This window comes from Narcine bancroftii, chromosome 12 (genome assembly GCF_036971445.1).
Source record: "Narcine bancroftii isolate sNarBan1 chromosome 12, sNarBan1.hap1, whole genome shotgun sequence".
NCBI lineage: Eukaryota > Metazoa > Chordata > Chondrichthyes > Torpediniformes > Narcinidae > Narcine > Narcine bancroftii.
Window position 1 is genome coordinate 91,620,564 of NC_091480.1, and position 19,539 is coordinate 91,640,102.

General features: G+C 40.9%; 2 protein-coding genes across 5 annotated transcripts in view; one reads left to right on the plus strand and one right to left on the minus strand.

The window, feature by feature from the left end:
- LOC138746680 (uncharacterized) overlaps positions 1 to 12,593 on the plus strand; it is an 81,763-nt gene extending 69,170 nt beyond the window's left edge. The window contains exons 2-3 of the mRNA XM_069904969.1: positions 1,766 to 1,927; positions 11,960 to 12,593. The gene's annotated coding sequence lies outside the window, so the exon portion shown is untranslated. The remainder of the gene's footprint in view (positions 1 to 1,765; positions 1,928 to 11,959) is intronic.
- Positions 1 to 17,694, minus strand: part of LOC138746504 (anion exchange protein 2-like) — a 67,413-nt gene extending 49,719 nt beyond the window's left edge. For 2 of the 4 annotated variants that reach the window (XM_069904721.1, XM_069904720.1), the window contains exons 1-2: positions 17,420 to 17,692; positions 13,116 to 13,231 (exon numbers count right to left, since the gene is read on the minus strand). In XM_069904721.1, the coding sequence (XP_069760822.1) occupies positions 13,116 to 13,148 (33 nt within the window). In that variant the 5' untranslated portion in view covers positions 13,149 to 13,231; positions 17,420 to 17,692. Of the gene's footprint in view, positions 1 to 3,085; positions 3,160 to 5,399; positions 5,545 to 13,115; positions 13,232 to 17,419 lie in introns of all 4 variants that reach the window. The other 2 variants (XM_069904719.1, XM_069904718.1) reach the window with 2 other exon arrangements.
- Between the last annotated feature and the right edge of the window lie 1,845 nt (positions 17,695 to 19,539).

The following is a 19,539-nucleotide window of genomic DNA, read 5'->3' on the forward strand; positions in this document are numbered from 1 at the left end:
AGCTCGCTGTCAAGAGAGTCTCCTTGAGGCTAGCAAATCAATCTTTTATCCCTTCAGATGCCTTGGTCTCTGGTACATTCGAGCAGACTGCTCTGTATAAATACATATTCCTTCAAATTCTCTTGGGATCTGTTAGTCAGGGTTTGTCCCTTACCCAATGGTTAATTTAATCTTCGGGCCACTTTAAGGCACGGTTAAGTTCTTTGCATGTATTGTATCGCAGAGTTGCCTGCCACTTATGGTCCTATTCCGGGGGAAGAAGAGGGACCAAGTGGGACAGAAGATGTCGATGCAGAGTGAACAGAAGGTGGGGGGTGGGGGGGGGGGGGGGAGAGACATGCCTTGAAGTACAGAATGGGGAGCATAGTATAGGAGGAGCAATCTAATCATCAGTCTGTTCGCTCTTGCTTCCCTCAAACAACATTGGTAAGCCAACCATGGGGTTGGGATCCCTCAACAATTTTTTTCTGCTAGCATGGACCAGTCCTTTCTTTCTTGTGCTTTACCATTCCAGATTTTTCCCCCACTTGGTACCACTATTTTTTTTCACAATGCTTGCACAACTTCTTCTCCCCTTCCATGAGCCGTACTTCTGAGCCCAAACATTTAGTTAGCCTTGCACTTAATCTGATCTTTTTCTCAGCTTTCTGTCACACATTTTTTCTATGTATTCTTCTGGCAGCAGGAAAGCATGACATGCTTGTTAATTCACTGCAGGAAATAATTTAATGGTGCTAACAGAGTATAAATCAAATGTACACCAATGTCCTGATGAACATGTCACCCCGACCTCTCCAGCATTTTGTTCCCCACACCAACATTCCTTGCAGGTAGCTGTATCCCCCTCAAATCATCCAAATAATTGCAAGTTGGGCCAGGAGCCATTCAGCCACTCGGTGACAGAATGAAGCCTTGTGTGTTGTCCCACAAAACCTTTGAAGTGATTGCTTTGCCTATAGAGAATGTGGATGTGTTCAAGGCAAACAAACGGGAATGTGAAGGTCTCCGGCTATGCTTACACACGATTAACGTGAAGTCTTCATGATATCCAGGCCTCAGCTGTCATAGACCGGTGGATCTCAACCTTTGTCGTTCTAAGGCCCACCTGGCTTCCGGCCTAACATGCCATATCCCACTCATGGCAATGACTGAGCAATATTTTCAAGTGAAAAGCAGCCATGTAAGAAACAAATCTTTATCTATTTTAAAGTATTTTATTTATCGATTTTAAACACCCACATGATAAGATGCTGCAGCCACCAGTAGGCCATGGCCCTCTGGTTGAGAATCACTGTGACATAGATGTAAAGGTTAAAACTTTTAAGAGAACTATTGTTTGTAGTGTTACATAGTGACTATGTTGTAATATCTGCCCAGCCACTAACGACTTGCTCATTATTCAACCAGAATATTTATGAAAGTCTTAATGTGAGGCTACATGTACCAAAATGTTTATCCATTTTGTCAACGAATTAAAACTACATAGAGAAACAGCCACAGAGTTGGAGTTGTTGGATTAAAGAGATCAAAATTTGGGATATCGCAGCTCATGCTGTGGAAGATGATACTTTGAAATTAGGATATATTAGAATAAGGAAAGTGTCGTCTACAATAGACACTCAAAGCTGCAGCAGACTTTTCTCCCACTCATTGGGAGGAGGGAAGGGCAGGTGGGTCCTAAGAAGGATACAAATTAAAGAGCAATGGAGCTGAGTGTTCAGAAAAGTTTTCTTGTTTCTCACCTAGCACCTTTTCTCTCTTGCAGACAATGCCCTGATGCCCAGGCTACTCACATAGGTTGTACTGTCTTTGGGAGGGAAAGGACGCCAGGATGCAATGGCCTAGAGCAGCAAAAGGATTGGAGCCGCTCTCCAGGTGGAGAGCTACAGATGGAATCTCATGTTGAATGATATGGAAGAGGAAGATTGTAAGTTTGTATTTTGCATGGTAAGGTGTGATGCAGCAGGTAGCCTTCTGCTTTATTCTCGAGACAGATAAATATTATTTCTTCCTATCGCTCTCCTATCCTGACCTGAAATATTAGCCAAAAGCAGAAGAGATTGTGGATGCTTGAATCTGGAACAAAACACAAGCAGCCGGAGGAATTGAGGGGGTCAGGCAGCATCTGAGGAGACGAGTGGGCCATTGGACGCTGTGAGCCGAGACTGATGCAGGGCGTCGATTATCAATGGCAGCCATCCTGGAATTAGTTCTGTCAACATGACAGCAGAGGGCTGGATATGGCAAGTCTTTCAGCGGAAGTATATTGTTGATTTCCCAACATCGTTATTGACCATCTGTTAGCTTTGGGGAGATGTGTGTGACCAACTGAGTTCATCCAGAAGCTCGTTTTATCTTGCATGTGTTATTAGCCAGATGTACCCTGTTATGTCAGTGCAGATCACACATTTGCTCTCATAAATTGTTGAAGGCAGTCTCGGCAATGAGGAAAACTTTTCTCAGCCAAGAAAACAGCTGGGAGCCATCAATGCTCCCTGGTGTACTGCCCCTGCCTTATCTTCAGTGTCCTCAATCTTAACTGAAATTTAGAAGAGTGAGAAAGGATCATAGAGAAACATTATGACAGAGGTAGGTAAACTGCTTCCATTGGTGGGGGAGACCAGAACTAGGGCACATGACCTCAAAATTCAGGGTAGTAGATTTAAGATAGAGAAGAGTGGGAACTGCTTTTCCCAGAGTGTGGTGAATCTGTGGAAATCACTGCCCACTGAAGCAGTGGAGGCGACGTCAGTAAATATATTTAAGACAAGGTTGAATAGTTTTTATATAGGGGAATTAAGGGATATGGGAGGGGAAAGTGGAGATGAGCCCATCATCAGATCAGCCATAATCTCAGTGAGGGACAGAGTAGGCTCAATGGGTCCAATGGCCTAGTCCTACTCTTGCTTCTTATGGTCAATAACTCCTACCATTGATTTTGCTTTTGGATTGTGGGTAAATGGGAAAATACATGAACCCACCATTAAACTATCACTGTAACTGATGGTTTAGAAATTGACATTCAATTAAAACTACACACCAGTCAGGAACACACTCTGGTTTACAGAGCAATTGAGCTCTTTACCTGGTCCCCATGTTCTGTCTTCTCTTCCTGACTATCAGGTGCTGAGGGGCTGTGGACAAATGAGTCACGAAGGTCTGTGAGAGATTTTTCAAAAGGAACATGAACAAAGATGTATTAAAACTAAATTAAATTGTGTTGTTCAATTAACCTCAACAATGTACAATCTCTGAAACCCCTTTTAATTAACTATAAATTGAATGGGAATGGATAAAACATTGTTAGTTGCAAGTGGAGCTTAAGATCTAGGATTGACCTGGAGGAATTGATAGCCAGCTTCAGAAAGGTGGATAGCAATTCTTCGAGGTCAAAGGTCCAGATTGTTTCTCCATCCAGGAGTTTGCTATTCAAACCTCTATCCTGGACTTTCCAGTATGAGCCCGTGTTTTCCCCAAGTTTTCTAACTTCTGCCTGGAGACTGAATTTTCGGAATGCTCACTTAAGAATATAAGAAGAAGACTCTGCACATATTAAGTCTGCTGCACATATTAACAAGATTAAAATCTCACCTTTTCCTACTCAAACCCTGCATTCCTCGACTTCATTGGCACTCAAAAATCCATAGCTTTCAGGCTTGAATAACAACAGCCTCCAGTAAAGATGATCCCGAAGATACTTAATCTTCAGAATGAAGATGTGCCTAACTGGATGGCATTAATATCGAATTCCCTGGCTTTCGTTAAATCACAACCCCCTCACTTCTTCCCCATCGTCTTACCCGGCTCTGTCTCTCCCTTTTCCCTGTCTCCTTCCGTCCAGACATAATAAATTCTCACCTCTCCCCTTATCACATAGACCTTTTGTTGGTCTGGACTTCTCCCCCAGCCGGCACTGTCTCTTTTCTGAGATTTGGCTCATTCTGCTTATCCCTTGAAGAGGGTGTCAGGCCGGAAACGTCGGCGATATTATCTCTGCCATGGATGCTGAAAGACTGGCTGAGTTCCTCCAGCATTTTGGTGTGATTTTGCTACATCCCATAATCTGCAGACTTTCATTTTTCACTCTTTTCATCTTGTTAACAAGCATCAGATCTTCTTTTCCATTGACTGCATACCTAATTTCTGGGATATTTGACCAAAGGAAGCATTCTTTCTCTAACTAACCAATCAGGGGCTATCACATCACCTCTAAACTCCACATGTACAAGACAACCCAATGCAATGACCCTTTTCATTCAGGATCCAATTTAGATAGACTTTGGTTCTGACAAGTATATATATTTCTCAAGCAAAGGAGAACAAAACCATAAGCCACACTCCAGGGCAGAGCTGAAGCAAAGCCCTACATATCTGTATCAGATTTTCTCTCTCTCTCTCTCTCTCTCTCTCTCTCTCTCTCTCTCTCTCTCTCTCTCTCTCTCTCTCTCTAAAATCCAAATTCATAATAGTTCCCACCACTGCAATGAATTTGGTATCCCCTTCCTCCGGACATCTAAGTCAACGACTCAGCCTCAGAGTCTGACCTTGAGGGCGCTCACTTCTGAACTTACATTCCTGAAGTCTGAACTCTTGGAACCTTCAACCCCAGAGCCTGAACTCAGTGACTTTCAAACCTGGAGTCTGAACTGACTGGTATCTCATGCTTGGAATCCAAAATTATTAAATTAACATAGCACGTGTCTGAACTCTTATGCCTGCATCTTCAACTCCTGGAACCTTCAGCTCTGGTCAGAACTCAGTGATCGACATTTCAGAAGTATAAAGTCACTGGACCTGTTCTCCTGAAGTCTGAACTCACTGAACCTTCATTCCTTGAGTCCAAACTCACTGAACTCTCTTTGTTGGAGTCTGCACTCAGTGACCCTCAGTCTGAATGATCTCTGTCTAAGTGACAGCAGATAGAGGATACGGTGGACCTTTCAGCGGAAATATATTGTTGTCTTCCGCCATCATTTTTGACCATCTATTAATTTTGGGCAGAGGATATTCAGACATATTGATAAATTCATCATTGCTTTACTTTAGAACGTGTAACGTTTATTTAATTTTCAATTAAAAAAATTGAAACATTTCCCTGTTTGTTTCAAATGGTTGCAAAGTTCTTTTAAGTTAACCCTTTGGACTTGGCCATTTTTAACCTTCCACAAGACTGGGACTGGGTACATGGCTAAACTACAGTATGAATTCTAGTAGGAATCAACTGGTGGTTGAGTGTAAAACCAGTTCTGGAAAGTGGGGACACAGAGTATATGTGCTCGTTGGTAGTCTCTGAAAACAGGAACGTGGAGTCCAAAGGGTTAAAAGAGTTACCAAATTGCATTGTGCTCACCAGCTGAACTTACGAAATTATTTAATATGTTTTTCTTAGTCTTACTCACACTTAAACTTATCATCATCATTCAAGTTAGTCTCTTCATCCTCAAAGTCAATGTCCTCATAACTTGTCACTTCCAGAGTTCTGTCCAAGTCATCTGGTTCTTCATCACTGAAGTAACCCTTAATATCTCTGGGTGAGGAAGTGTCCTGTTTGGCATTAAGTGGAACAATGAGCATCGCTTACTCCGAAGAGCTGCATAGGTGGACAAATATTAGGATTTGAAGATGTGAAAAGGCTCACCCTCTGTCAACGCTACCCCCCCCCAAAAAAAAAATTGCTTCCTCTCTTGAACTAGCCCCCTTTTCTGAGGATATCAGTACAAAGTGAAAGGAGAAAAGCTTAGGGGAGACATCAGGGGTAAGTATTTTACACAGAGAGTTGTGGGTCCCTGGAATGGCTTGGAGGGCGTAGAACATGAGGGACATTTGAAGAGATTCTGAGACAAGCACATGGATGAAAGAAAAATAGAGGGTTATGAGGTAGGGAGGGTTTAGTTTTTATTTGGTAGCAATATATACATCAGTACAGTATTGAGGGCAGAAGGCCTGTACTGTGCTATGTTCCAAATACACTATGAGATACGCTGATCTTTGGTTGATACTGACTTCCGCAAGATTTACAGCCCAGGTACCTGGAATAGCACAACCTGGGATCTGATCTCACTCTTCAGATGTCGGGGCTTCAGTACAATAATTCCGAAAACAAATTGAAGATTCTGTTTTACAACTACTGGTCAGCACTCCAGCTTAATTTTAATTAACCTTCCTTATTTTGTTAGCCATGGAGATTGAAGACCAGTAGTACATTCAATCGTAGAATAATCAGACTGCTGGAGAAAATCAAGCATCAGCTTTCAGTGGAGTGGGGGCGGTGGGAGGGTGGGGGGGGGGGGGGGGGAAGGGATGGGGGAATAAGGAATTGTTGAACTGACAGTTTCAGGTTGAATCCATCCACCTTGCACCAGATTCCAGCATTTGAAGTTTTTTTTGTCTCCAGTGTTTGGGAGTCATTTATGTCATCACACATGATCAACATTTCCCCAGACATTATCCTGTAGTCAGTATTGCAGCGAAGCCATTGTTAGTGATTTGTTTCAATCAGATTTCTTACAACTCCCAGATTCCAATGCTTTTTTTTTTTTAAATTTTTTATTTTTCACACCATAAATCACAATAGCCATGATATACACTTTTTCTTTTCCACACATTTACAGTGACTTTTTCTCCCTCCCCCCTCCCTCCTCCCAAGCCACCCCCCCATCCTCCCCCCTCTCATCCATTTTAGTTATACAATCTAGGTTGCATTAATTCAGTTAGACAATGTTGTCATTCAACAAAAATACACCAGAAATTCTACTGAGTCCATTCTTTTCTTTTCTTCTCCTTCCATCAACTTAGGTAATGTTTGTTCCCGGTAGGTTTTCGCTATTGTATTTAATGTAAGGCTCCCATACTTGTTCGAATATTTCAATATTATTTCTTAAACTATATGTTATTTTTTCTAATGGAATACATTTATTCATTTCTATATACCATTGTTGTATTTTCAAATTATCTTCCAATTTCCAGGTTGACATAATACATTTTTTTGCTACAGCTAGGGCTATCTTAACAAATCTTTTTTGTGCATCCTCCAAGTCAATTCCAAATTCTTTATTTTTTATGTTACTTAGGAGAAAGATCTCTGGATTCTTTGGCATATTGTTTTCTGTTATTTTATTTAATATCTGATTGAGATCATCCCAAAATTTTTCTACTCTCTCACATGTCCAGATTGCATGAATTGTTGTTCCCCTTTCTTTTTTACATCGAAAACATCTATCAGATACTGTTGGGTCCCATTTATTTAACTTTTGCGGTGTAATGTATAGTCTGTGTAACCAATTATATTGTATCATACGCAGCCTCATATTTATTGTATTTCTCATCGTTCCAGAGCATAACTTCTCCCATGTTTCCTTTTTTATCTTTATATTTAAATCTTGTTCCCATTTTTGTTTAGTTTTACCATTTGTTTCCTCATTTTCCTTTTCTTGCAGTTTAATATACATATTTTTTTATAAATCTTTTGATTAACATTGTATCTGTAATCACATATTCAAGGTTACTTCCCTCTGGTAAACTCAAGTTGCTTCCTAATTTATCTTTCAAGTAGGATCTCAGTTGGTAATGTGCCAGCGCTGTATCTCCCGTTATATTGTACTTATCTCTCATTTGTTCAAAGGATAAGAATCTACTTCCTGAAAAACAATTTTCTATTCTTTTAATCCCTTTTTTTCCCCATTTTCTAAAGGCAAGGTTGTCTATTGTAAAAGGGAGTAGTTTATTTTGCGTCAATATTAGTTTTGGTATTTGGTAATTTATTTTATTTCTTTCTACATGAATCTTCTTCCATATATTGAGGAGATGGTGTAATACTGGAGAAGTTCTATGTTGTACCAATTTTTCGTCCCATTTATATAATATGTGTTCAGGTATCTTTTCCCCTATTTTATCTAATTCTAGTCTCGTCCAGTCTGGTTTTTCCCTTGTTTGATAAAAATCTGATAGGTACCTTAATTGTGCGGCTCTATAATAATTTTTGAAGTTTGGCAATTGTAAGCCTCCTTGTTTATACCATTCTGTTAATTTGTCTAGTGCTATCCTCGGTTTCCCCCCTCTCCATAAAAATCTCCTTATTATTTTCTTTAACTCTTTGAAGAATTTTTCTGTCAGTTGTATTGGCAATGCCTGAAATAAGTATAGTATCCTTGGAAAAATGTTCATTTTAATACAGTTTATCCTTCCTATCAGTGTTAGTGGTAGCTCTTTCCAATGCTCTAAATCATCCTGTAATTTTTTCATTAGTGGATTGTAATTGAGTTTATATAATTGGCCTAGATTTTTGTTTATTTGCACACCTAGGTATCTTATTGCCTGCGTTTGCCATCTGAATGGGGATTCCTCCTTAAATTTTGAGAAATCCGCGTTATTCATAGGCATTGCTTCACTTTTATTTACGTTTATCTTGTATCCCGACACTTCTCCGTATTCCTTCAATTTATTATATAGTTCTTTTATTGATAGTTCTGGTTCTGTTAAGTACACTATCACATCATCCGCAAACAGACTGATTTTATATTCCCTGTCTTTTATTTTTATTCCTTTTATATTATTATCTCTTCTTATCGATTCTGCTAGTGGTTCTATAGCTAGCGCAAACAATAATGGTGATAGTGGGCATCCCTGCCGCGTTGACCTGCTTAAGTTAAATTGCTTTGATACATGTCCATTTACTGTCACTTTCGCTAATGGTCCCTTATATAATGCTTTAATCCAATTAATATACTTCTCCGGTAAACTGAATTTTTGCAATACTTTGAACAAGTAATTCCATTCTACTCTGTCGAAGGCCTTCTCTGCGTCTAAAGCAACTGCTACTGCCGGTGCTTTATTTCCTTCTACTGCATGAATTAAGTTAATAAATTTACAAATATTGTCTGTTGTGCGTCTTTTTTTGATAAATCCAGTTTGGTCTAAATTTACCATTTTCGGTACCTGTTCTGCTAATCTGTTCGCTAATAGTTTAGCTATTATCTTATAATCTGTGTTTAGCAGAGATATTGGTCTATATGACGCTGGTGAGAGTGGATCTTTCCCTTGTTTTAGTATCACTGTAATTATTGCTGTTTTACATGAATCTGGTAAGTTTTGTGTCTCATCAATCTGGTTGATTACATCCAGGAGGGGCGGTATTATTAGGTCTTTAAATGTTTTGTAGAATTCTATTGGGAGTCCATCCTCTCCTGGTGTCTTATTATTTGGTAAATTTTTTATTATCTCTTGTATTTCTACTGTTCCAAATGGTTCTGTTAATTTATTTTGTTCCTCTATTTGTAGTTTTGGTAGTTCAATTTTAGTCAAAAATTCATCTATTTTCCCTTCTTTCCCTTCGTTTTCGGTTCGGTATAATTGTTCATAGAATTCTCTGAAGTTTTCCTTAATTTCTTTTGGATTATATGTAATTTGTTTGTCTTTTTTCCTTGTTGCCAATACCATTTTCTTAGTTTGCTCTGTCTTAAGCTGCCATGCTAGGATTTTGTGTGTTTTTTCCCCTAGTTCATAATATTTCTGTTTTGTCTTCATTATATTCTTCTCCACCTTATATGTTTGTAATGTTTCATATTTTATTTTTTTATCCGCCAATTCTCTTCTTTTGGTTGTATCTTCCTTTATTGCTAATTTTTTTTCTATGTTTATTATTTCCCTTTCCAACTGCTCTGTTTCCTGATTATAGTCCTTCTTCATCTTGGTTGCATAACTTATTATTTGCCCTCTAATGAATGCTTTCATTGCGTCCCATAGTATGAACTTATCTTCCACTGATTCCGTATTTACTTCAAAGTACATTTTTAATTGTTTTTCAATAAATTCTCTAAAATCCTGTCTTTTAAGTAGCATGGGGTTTAATCTCCATCTATACATTCTTGGAGGGATGTCTTCTAGCTCTATTGCCAATAACAGGGGTGAGTGGTCCGATAATAGTCTAGCTTTATATTCCGTTTTCCTAACTCTCCCTTGTATGTGGGCTGATAACAGGAATAGGTCTATCCTTGAGTATGTTTTATGTCTAGTCGAGTAGTATGAGTATTCCTTTTCTTTTGGGTTTTGTTTCCTCCATATGTCCACAAGTTTCATTTCTTGCATTGATTTAATTATAAATTTGGTTACTTTGTTCTTCCTGTTAATTTTTTTCCCCGTTTTATCCATATTTGGATCCAAATTCAGATTGAAATCCCCTCCTATTAGTATGTTCCCTTGCGTATTAGCTACCTTCAAAAAGATATCTTGCATAAACTTTTGATCTTCTTCGTTAGGTGAATATATATTAAGTAGATTCCAAAGCTCTGAATATATCTGACATTTTATCATAACATATCTCCCTGCTGGATCTATTATTTCCTCTTCTATTTTAACTGGCACATTTTTGCTAATTAATATAGCCACTCCTCTTGCTTTTGAATTATACGATGCTGCTGTTACATGTCCTCCCAATCTCTCTTTAATTTCTTGTGCTCCAATTCAGTTAAATGTGTTTCTTGGACAAATGCTATATCTATTTTTTCCTTTTTCAGTAAATTTAGTAGTTTCTTCCTTTTAATTTGGTTATGTATTCCATTAATATTTAGAGTCATATAGTTCAGCGTAGCCATTTTATATTTTGTTTATCTTCTCTTTCCGTTTTTCCATCATTACCTTTCCTCCTTTTCCATTTCTGTTTTCTTATTTTCAACTCTTTACCAGACAACATTCCTACAACATCCAACATTTTCCTTATTCTCCTATTTCTATCTTCTTTATCCCCAATCTCCCCTTCCCCTCCTGAGTTGCCCTTTATCCCTTGTCGGACAACCACATCTCCCCTCTCCATTTGGATTTGCGAATCCACTCGCAAGCGTCAACTGATTTTGCAGTGACCGCTCTTTTCACCCCACCCAGCCCCCCCCAGAAAAGATTTCGTTTTTTATATGTCACAAAGGTCACTCTTTTAGTTCCCTCCTTATTCTCTCTATTCCATTACCTTCCCTTATTAATTCTTGTCTATACTTTCTATGTTTTCCTCTAATTACAGATACTTTCACATATGCCCATTGTCTCTATTCACTCTTATACCTCTTTACCCGCATACATATCAATCAGATTCCAATGCTTGAAACATGAAACAGACCAAGAGAAAGATCTCTTCTCAGACACTTGTGATAAAATTGAATTTTGAGGAAGTGTGGAGAGGACAAAGGCTCAAATACCATCTCTGCTGGCACATAGGATGACGCTGTAGAGAACGAGTCTGGAATTTCCACTTAAAATGTGGTTCTTGGGCACAAGGAAGGTGGGAGAGTGTGTTTAGGACCTGACCAGGATGCTTGAGTCAGAGCCGGCAGGATGGGGAGATGGAGGACAGCTGGGATCATCCCAACCATTCACAATTCATGTCAGTGATTTGGAAAAGGAGTCCAAATGGAGAGAGGAAGCATTCACCCCCTTGGTGTGCAAGAAAGTGAACAGTCTCAGGGGAAACTCTGGAAGAAATTGCAGCAAACCTTGCAGAGATATTTGCGTCATATTTGACCTCAGGGGAAGTGCCAGAAGATTGAGGGTGGCTACCGTTATTTAAGATGGACAGCAAGTATGAGCCTGGAAACTACTCAGGCTGGTGAGGGTCGTGGGAGGGTTACGGGAGGCAATTTTGTTTGAAAACCACTCTTTTAATCATAGTGCACAGTTTCATAACTCCAAAGGAAATGGACCAATGACAATTTTTCTCATGGAAAATATTTCAGTAACAATTAGGTCAAGAGAAGTGATTCTCAACCTTCCCTTCCCTCTCACATCCCACCTTAAGCAATCCCTTACTAACCACAGAGTACTTATGGCATAGGGATTACTTAAAGTGAGTGGAAAGAAAAAGGTTGAGGACCACTTAAACATTCTTGGATAATGTGGAGGGGAGATGGGGTCTGGGGCAGAGAGGTAGAAAGAATGACTTATGTAATGTGTTTGTATCTACTTTTTTGTATCATAGAGTTTTACAACACAGAAACAAGGCCCTTCAGCCCAACTAGTCCATGCCGACCACATTGTCTGCAGGGGCACAGAAAGTTTCAGATACAAAGCTAAAGGAGAGTGAGATGAACAAATCAAACATCGAGGATGTGTGATGCTGAAAGAAGTTTAATGACCTTACTAGAGTGGTCAAGGTCAGTGAAGGCTTTCTTATATTTACACCACTAGCCTAGACATATCTTGCTTCACCACACCACCATTACTCATTCACCAACACCCTCCATCAATTAGCAGTCATAAGAGGGCTTGTAAAGTCATTGCGGAACCCTTCCATCCCGTACATAGCATCTTTCAGCTACTCCCATCGGGAAGGAGGAGCAGGAGTATCAGAGCCAGAACCACCAGGCCGAGAAACTGCTTCTTCCCATGGGCATGCAGAACGACTGAAAGGAACTGCTCACACTAACCCTCCAAGACTCTACTATTTATTAAACAAAATGTTTATTTTTTAAGGTCGCTGATATATTGTTTGTCCGAATGTATGCTATGTCTTGTGTGCTTACACTTTTTTGGAGGACCGGAGAGCACTGTTTTATAAGACTGTTTTGTTGGGTTGCGTTGACAATTGGATAATAAATAAATTTGAACTTGAACTTGAATAGGTTTTACCCCACACACTTGTTGCATGGATGCAAGTGCTAGACTCACACCACACACTTGCGTGCAGTGCTAGCGTTTCAAGCTCAACAAACAGATTTCACATCCCTCATTAAAAGATTGGCTTAAATCCTGCACATGATACAGCAGGAGTCAAATAAAGGTGCAGGCGCACTCATTGGTGTCACCGTGAGGCAGACAATGCTGGCCAGAATTGAAGTCTAATTGCTGAGGTCATGGCCAGTGTCATAGAAGTTAAGAACATGGCCTAATGTCATCCTTCTCACACATTCCTGTCTAAATGTGACAGCACAGGTGCAAAGCACATCCTTGGATATTGCGCTGCAGAAAGATGTAAACTCTTTGGAAGATGTTCCCGGACATTTCTTCGAGGCCACTCTCCCATCTCCTCTCATTTCAAATGGCAGGCATTCCTACTGGTCATTCAACCCTACTTCAATTGCTGGTCCTGCATGGTATATACCTTTACTGCAAAGACCAATCCTGTGTTTACTTACATATGGCAAGTTGTACGATCCTTTGCTTAACATGTTGCTCACTTCTTTATAAAAGTATTTCAGCAGATTAACGTTATACTTCAGCCCTCTTAGCGAGAGTTCGATGACAACATGTCCTAAAAATAGAAAAGTGAAGATGCATAGATTTTAAGAATACCTTGAACTTAATACCTTGACCATAGTAAATGACTTCAGGAATCCATCAAATAAAATTTGTAACCAAGCCACATGGGGGAACTATTTGGAACAGATGACTGAAAGCTTGATGTACGGTATATTTTACATTAAGATGGGTGGCATGGATAGTGTAGTGGTTAGTGCAACGCTATTACAGCGGCAGCAACCTGGGTTCGAATCCTGCACTGTCTGTAAGAAGTTTGTACGTTCTCCCCGTATCACCGTGTGTTTCCTCTCACTGTTTAAAACGTATGGGATTTTTAGGTTAATTAGGTGTAATTGGGTAGCACGAGCTCGTGGGCCAAAAGGGCCTGTTACCGTGATGTATGTCTACATTTATAAAAACTTTATAGAGTAAGATATGGAGAGATGACGGGAACGTTCATCTCCATACCACCCACCTCCAACCACACGAGAACGAACCAACGACGTTCAAATTCAATCAATGGATAATTTGCTTTGCTTTTCATTTTATACAGAAATCAAATTTTAGTTTTAAAAATTAAGAGCTTTGATTCTAAATCTGACTCATGGTTCAGATACGACAAGGCATTCAGTCATCTTTTCATCGGTCATGACTAATGTTAGTGAAAAATATTGAAAAGCCAACAACAGTAGTTCTCAATCATTTTCTTTCCACTCATATATCACCTGAAGTAATACCTTACAGGGCAGTGTTGGCATAAGTGCTCTGTGGTTAATAAGGGTTTACATAAATAGAAAAATGAGGTTAAGAACCATTGGCCTACACTCTGCAATAACCTAGCACCACAGTCCTCATTGAAAGTGGCCACAAAGTATATAGGGTGGTAAAGAAGTCATTATGGTATGGTCGAAGCGTCAAATAAGGAGGTCATGCCGCAGATATATAAAACTTGGGTCAAGCCACACTGGGCACACTGAGTGCAATCCTGGTCACCTTATTGCAGGAAGCATTGGAAATGAGGTTTACCGGTATATCGACTGGTTTAAAGGATACGAGTTAAGGTGAGAGATTGGACAAACTTGTGTAATTTCTTCTGAAGCATGCAAGGCTGAGAGGAGATCTATAGAGGTTATAAGATCACAAGAATGGATGGTCAGAATTCTTCCCCAGGGTAGAAGCATCACATGCGTTTAAGGTAAGGGGGAGGAAGTTTAAGGGAGACGTGCGGGTTAAGATTTTACACAGAGAGTGGTGGGTGCCTGAAACAGTCTGCCAGGAGTAGTGGTGAAAGCAGATTCAATAAAAGAGTTTAAGAGGCATCCAGATAGCACATGAATATCAAGGTGATAGAGGAACATCTATCAGACTCTAGCAGCAGAGTTTCAGCTTGATTTGGATAGTTATGTTCAGCACAGACATGGGGGCCAAATGGCCTGTTCCTGTGCTGTTCTGTTTTATGGTCCATGGTCCATCCAAACTTTATTAGAATTGGCTTAGCTAATGTTTCCCTGCCCATGGCCATCATAATCAGGACCATGGTGTGAAAGTGTGCAGACATGTCCAAAAGCTAGTGGACACAACCCAGGACATCACAGGCAAAACCCTCCCCACCATCAAGAATATCTTCAGAGAATGCTGTCGTGGGAGAGCAGCAGAAATCATCAAGGATCCACACCACCCCGCACATGCTCAGTTCTCGCTCCTGTCATCAGGAAAGAGGTCTAGGCGCCACAAGACTCGCATCTCCAGGTTCAGGAACAGCAGCGACCTGCATCCAAGACCTTTTGAAGGTTTTTCCTCTCAGGGCTATGGGAGTCCCCATTCCATACCAGTGCCGTTGTCTAACTTGAATCAGACTTCAACAATAAACACAGATCATTCAAATGGTTTTTAAACAATTTAATAAAAGAGGAGTCGTCAATCTTGAGAAGTGCACATGCAAAGTGTTGATAAGCAAAAGTAATTGAAATTCTTTAATTATTAAGTATTTAGATTTATATGGCAGCAGAGGATAAACGTACTCATCTCACCACACCCTTCTCTGCCATGAATGGCCTCAATAGGTTTCTGTTATAGCAAAGCCTGGCCACAAGAGGGCAGGGTGGTACCAGGAATTGTGACACTGCTCAAATGTCAATATGTTGAAGAACTTGAAAGCCTGAGATAAAAACGGATCAATCAGTAAGCCTTCAAAGTAAGAAACGGGGTGTGATAAAAGCATAATCCTTGAGATCTGGCCATCACTGGCAAGGCCAGCATTTATCGCTGGTGGTGAGCTGCCTCCTCGAGCATCTGAAGGTGCCGCCACAGTGCAGTTGGGGAGGAGCTCAGGACGGAGAGCTGCTGTAGGACTGCAATACATTACCAGGGGTATGAGTTGGAGGGGAGCCTGCAGGGGGCAGTGTTTCCATGCCTCCCCCCACCTCCCGCCCCCTCCTGAGGTGGAGTTGGAGGAGCTGGTGTGAGTAACTGGAACATTGTGATCAAATTAATCTGATGGATCATCTGGATCAGCCCTTTCAATAAACAATAATATTGCATTGACAAGATTAGAGGATAATTGTGTAATGAATTTAAATGTCATCTGTAGGCTTATCCAGCAATGATTATAAAATCAGAGAATAATATGACATACTGGAGGTAATTTGCCAAACTCTGGTAAAACCATCTAATAAGTCCCATTTATCTGCTTGCCCAGTGAATTTATTCAATCTCCTTTTGAAAGTTCCCATTGATTCTGCGTCCATAAACCAGGTATTCCTTCTCATGATTCATGGTATAATCTTGTTTATCAAATAGCTCATAAATGCACTTTCTCTCTACATGCTAAGTTTGTATATCTACCAGTAGTTATGAGGCTTCATCTTCCTCTGGTGTGGAGTTAAACATATTCAAAGGCAAAACGTCCAATGAGAGATCAATTTTATCTTTGATCATTAGAAATTATTCAGAAAGTCTCCAAGATTTCAGGTCTGGCGTAACAGTGTTTATTTCTCTGTTTAAACAGTTTCCTTCTGCAGATTACCCCAGCAGCAGAGAATGTGATATTCCCTGGAATATTAAACTCTTTATCACCAAGTGGCTCCAATCCATTTTGGGGTGATTCATTGTGAACTGCTTTTTAATGTAAATTGAACCAGAAATAAGTGCTAAGGTCCAAGGAATGTCCCTCTTAGGCCTTGTTCATTGGTTTTTGCTGTCCCTTTAATGTTCATCGTTTGTGTCAAGCATGCTGTCTGCTTCTATGAGCTCTTTGGTATGTCAAATACCTCCTTTCAACTGCAATTCCTTCGCTAAAAATACATTAAATATTGTACGTTTCTCAATAACTGCTGAAATAATACTCGTTCTGTGCAGCAGTTTACATGAGGTAAACCCATACATTTTAGGTTTGGTGCCCTCTAGACACATTCCCGCATTACTGGGAAGACCGGATAATTCTAGTAAATGGTCAGTCCGTTCATTCTTCCTGCCAGTAAGTGAATGCCCGCTCATTAGATCTCTCTCTTTCAGTCTCATTGATACTCCACAAATACAACAGAGTTATCTTGTATAAAGAGATGTGTTGTGCAGAGCTGCCCATACTGACAAAATCTAGTTTGGTGGTTGAGAGGGGTCTTTAGGTATTAGCTTCAAAAGTATAAGTTGAGGGAAGGACATCAAAGATGATACAAGAAGATAATTATAAAAAGGAGGCAGGGTTCTAAAGGTTTTTTTTGAGGGAATAATTTTGAGGAAGTAATGAGCCATAACGATCGATGGAGAAAAATATACATGGGTCTCAACTTGACTCACTGAAGGGTCGAAGCCTTAAGCAAGGATGCCCCCCTCCCTTATCTTCTACCTGACTAATGAGGAGGTGTTGGGGGTCCAGGCTAGGTCTCCCTTGACATGCACACCAACAGACAGCAGTGGGTCGGGGTGGAACTGGGATTCCTGGAGCTCTTTCCCCAGCATCTACCACACAGGATACTCGAAATTGGTCCCATGAGAAGAGTTGTGTTGGAAAGCGTCTATGAAGAAGAGCTCCACAGAAAATGTACACAAAATAAAGAATGCAAGGAAGGTGAGAAATTTGGATTGTCCATTCTTTGCCTTGAGAAGGAAGCGTTAGCGGATCCACAAGATAATTGAGATGCACCCCTCCAGCACGCCCCAGAAGTTGACATGATCTATCCAGCCTGGTCAAAATAAAGCTTACCTTCTGGAAAGAATTCACCCCTCAAGGTATCCAATGGCACCTTCTAGTCTCCAAGGATTCTGTCCAGTTGCGATGGGTCCTGCAACTGAGTCAAGCCCAGTGCCTTTAGTGTGATGTTGGCAATACCTTTCCCCAACCTGAGGCAGCAGAAATCTAATGCACAGGCGCTCCTCTCCAGATATCTGAGTCGCTGTGATATTCACAATCTCTCATAGACATTGCGCCCCCCCAATTGCTCCTTGCTCACTGGCCAGGCCAGATTAAGATTCTGCTCCCCTGCAGTGAGCTAAAGGCAGCTTTATCTGAGTGAACCTCTGTGGGCTTCTTCATCATCAGCCTTTCTCAGCCCCACCCTTTCTCAGCCCTCCTCTCGGCTGACTGCAATGTCATCGCATGATGCAAACTTGTCAGCACGTTGACTTGTCAGTTGAGAAAGGAGGACTTGGCAGTTCCCATTCACTCACAATGGAGGTGAAATCAACCCCCTCCCCACCCCCCACATTCACCGCTTTGGCCAACATGGGATTTTCTTCAGCATTTCCCAGCATGCTTTATGAAGAGCATGTAGTGTGTTGTTGTGCAAGGGCTGGGTGCACAGAAATCCGGGACCGAGGTTCAGCATAGAGACACACTAACAAACGAAATAGCTGAAGGTGTGAGATCCGTCCTGGAGCCTCCACGTTGATGCAATCACAAAGAAGGCCCGCCAGCGGCTACACTTTGTGAGGTGTCTGAGGGGATTCGGTACGTCACTGAAAACTCTCAAAAACTTCCACCGTAGAGAGTATTCTGGCTGATTTCATCACTGCCTGGTACGGAGGCACCAACTCTCAGGACAAGAATAAACTCCAGAGGGTTACTAACTCAGCCTGCGACATCTCAGGCACCAGACTCCGCTCCATCGAGGACATCTACATGAGGCGGTGTCTTAAAATAGCAGCCTCTATCCTCAAAGACCCCCACTGCCCAGGCCATGCCCTCTTCACTCTGCAACCATCGGATAAAAGATACAGGAGCCAAAAGACGAGCGCTCAACGACACAAGGACAGCTTCTTCCCCACTGCCACCAGATTCCTGAATGATCAGTGAACCAAAGACACTGCCTGACTTTTCGTGCTCTACTGTTTTTGTTTTATTTATAGTAATGTCGAAAGATGGTTATAATATGAATGTTTGTACTGTGATGTTTTAGCCTGATTGTTCGTGACAATAAATTCTGATTCTGATTCTGAGCTGGGGATGCCAGCATAAGTGAAAGGATGGAATGCCAAGACTGACCATTTCTTCCCATGGAATGCCAAGACTGACCTCTTGAGCTCCTCCGGCAATTCTTCGTCTGCTCTCCAGATTCCGGAACTTGCAGCTTTTGTGTTTCTCCACAAGGATTTATTCACCACCTTGTCCCACACCCACCTCCCCAACTCTCCCTTCAGCAACTCTCACACAGAAGTGCTCAGAATGGGTTTGGAGTGAAAGGGTTGTGTTGAAGTCTTTCAAGAAATGTTGAAATGAGACGAAAACAATGCAGTACCAAATCTGTTTTGCATCAATCTCACAAGCCTAAGTACCAATAGAGCAATAGAACCACAGGGCACATCGATACTCACTGTCCACTGATGCCCATCCCTGGTTTTATTCTCTCCATCTTCCCATCTACTCTCCTTCAGACTCCAGTGGATTCTTGTTCAGAAAGGACTATTTAGATCAGTGGTTCTCAACTTTTTTCTTTCCACTCACATACCACTTTAAGTAATCCCTATGCCACAGGTGCTCTGTGATTAGTGAGGGATTGCTTAAGGTGGTATGTGGGTGGAAAGAAAAAGTCTGAAAACCACTGTTTTAATCGTACCTAATTGACTCGTTATGTTCACGGTTTCATAACTCCAAGGAAATGGGCCAATAACAATTTTTCTCAAGCCAAGTATTTCAGTAACAATTGGGTCTAGAGCAGTGATTTTCAACCTTCCCTTCCCACTCGCATCCCACACTAACTAATCTATTACTAACCACAGAGCATTGATGGCATAGGGATTACTTAAAGTGGGATGTGAGTGGAAAGAAAAAGGTTGAGAACTACTGATTTAGCATGACGATTGAGCCTACTAACCCATGTGTGATTG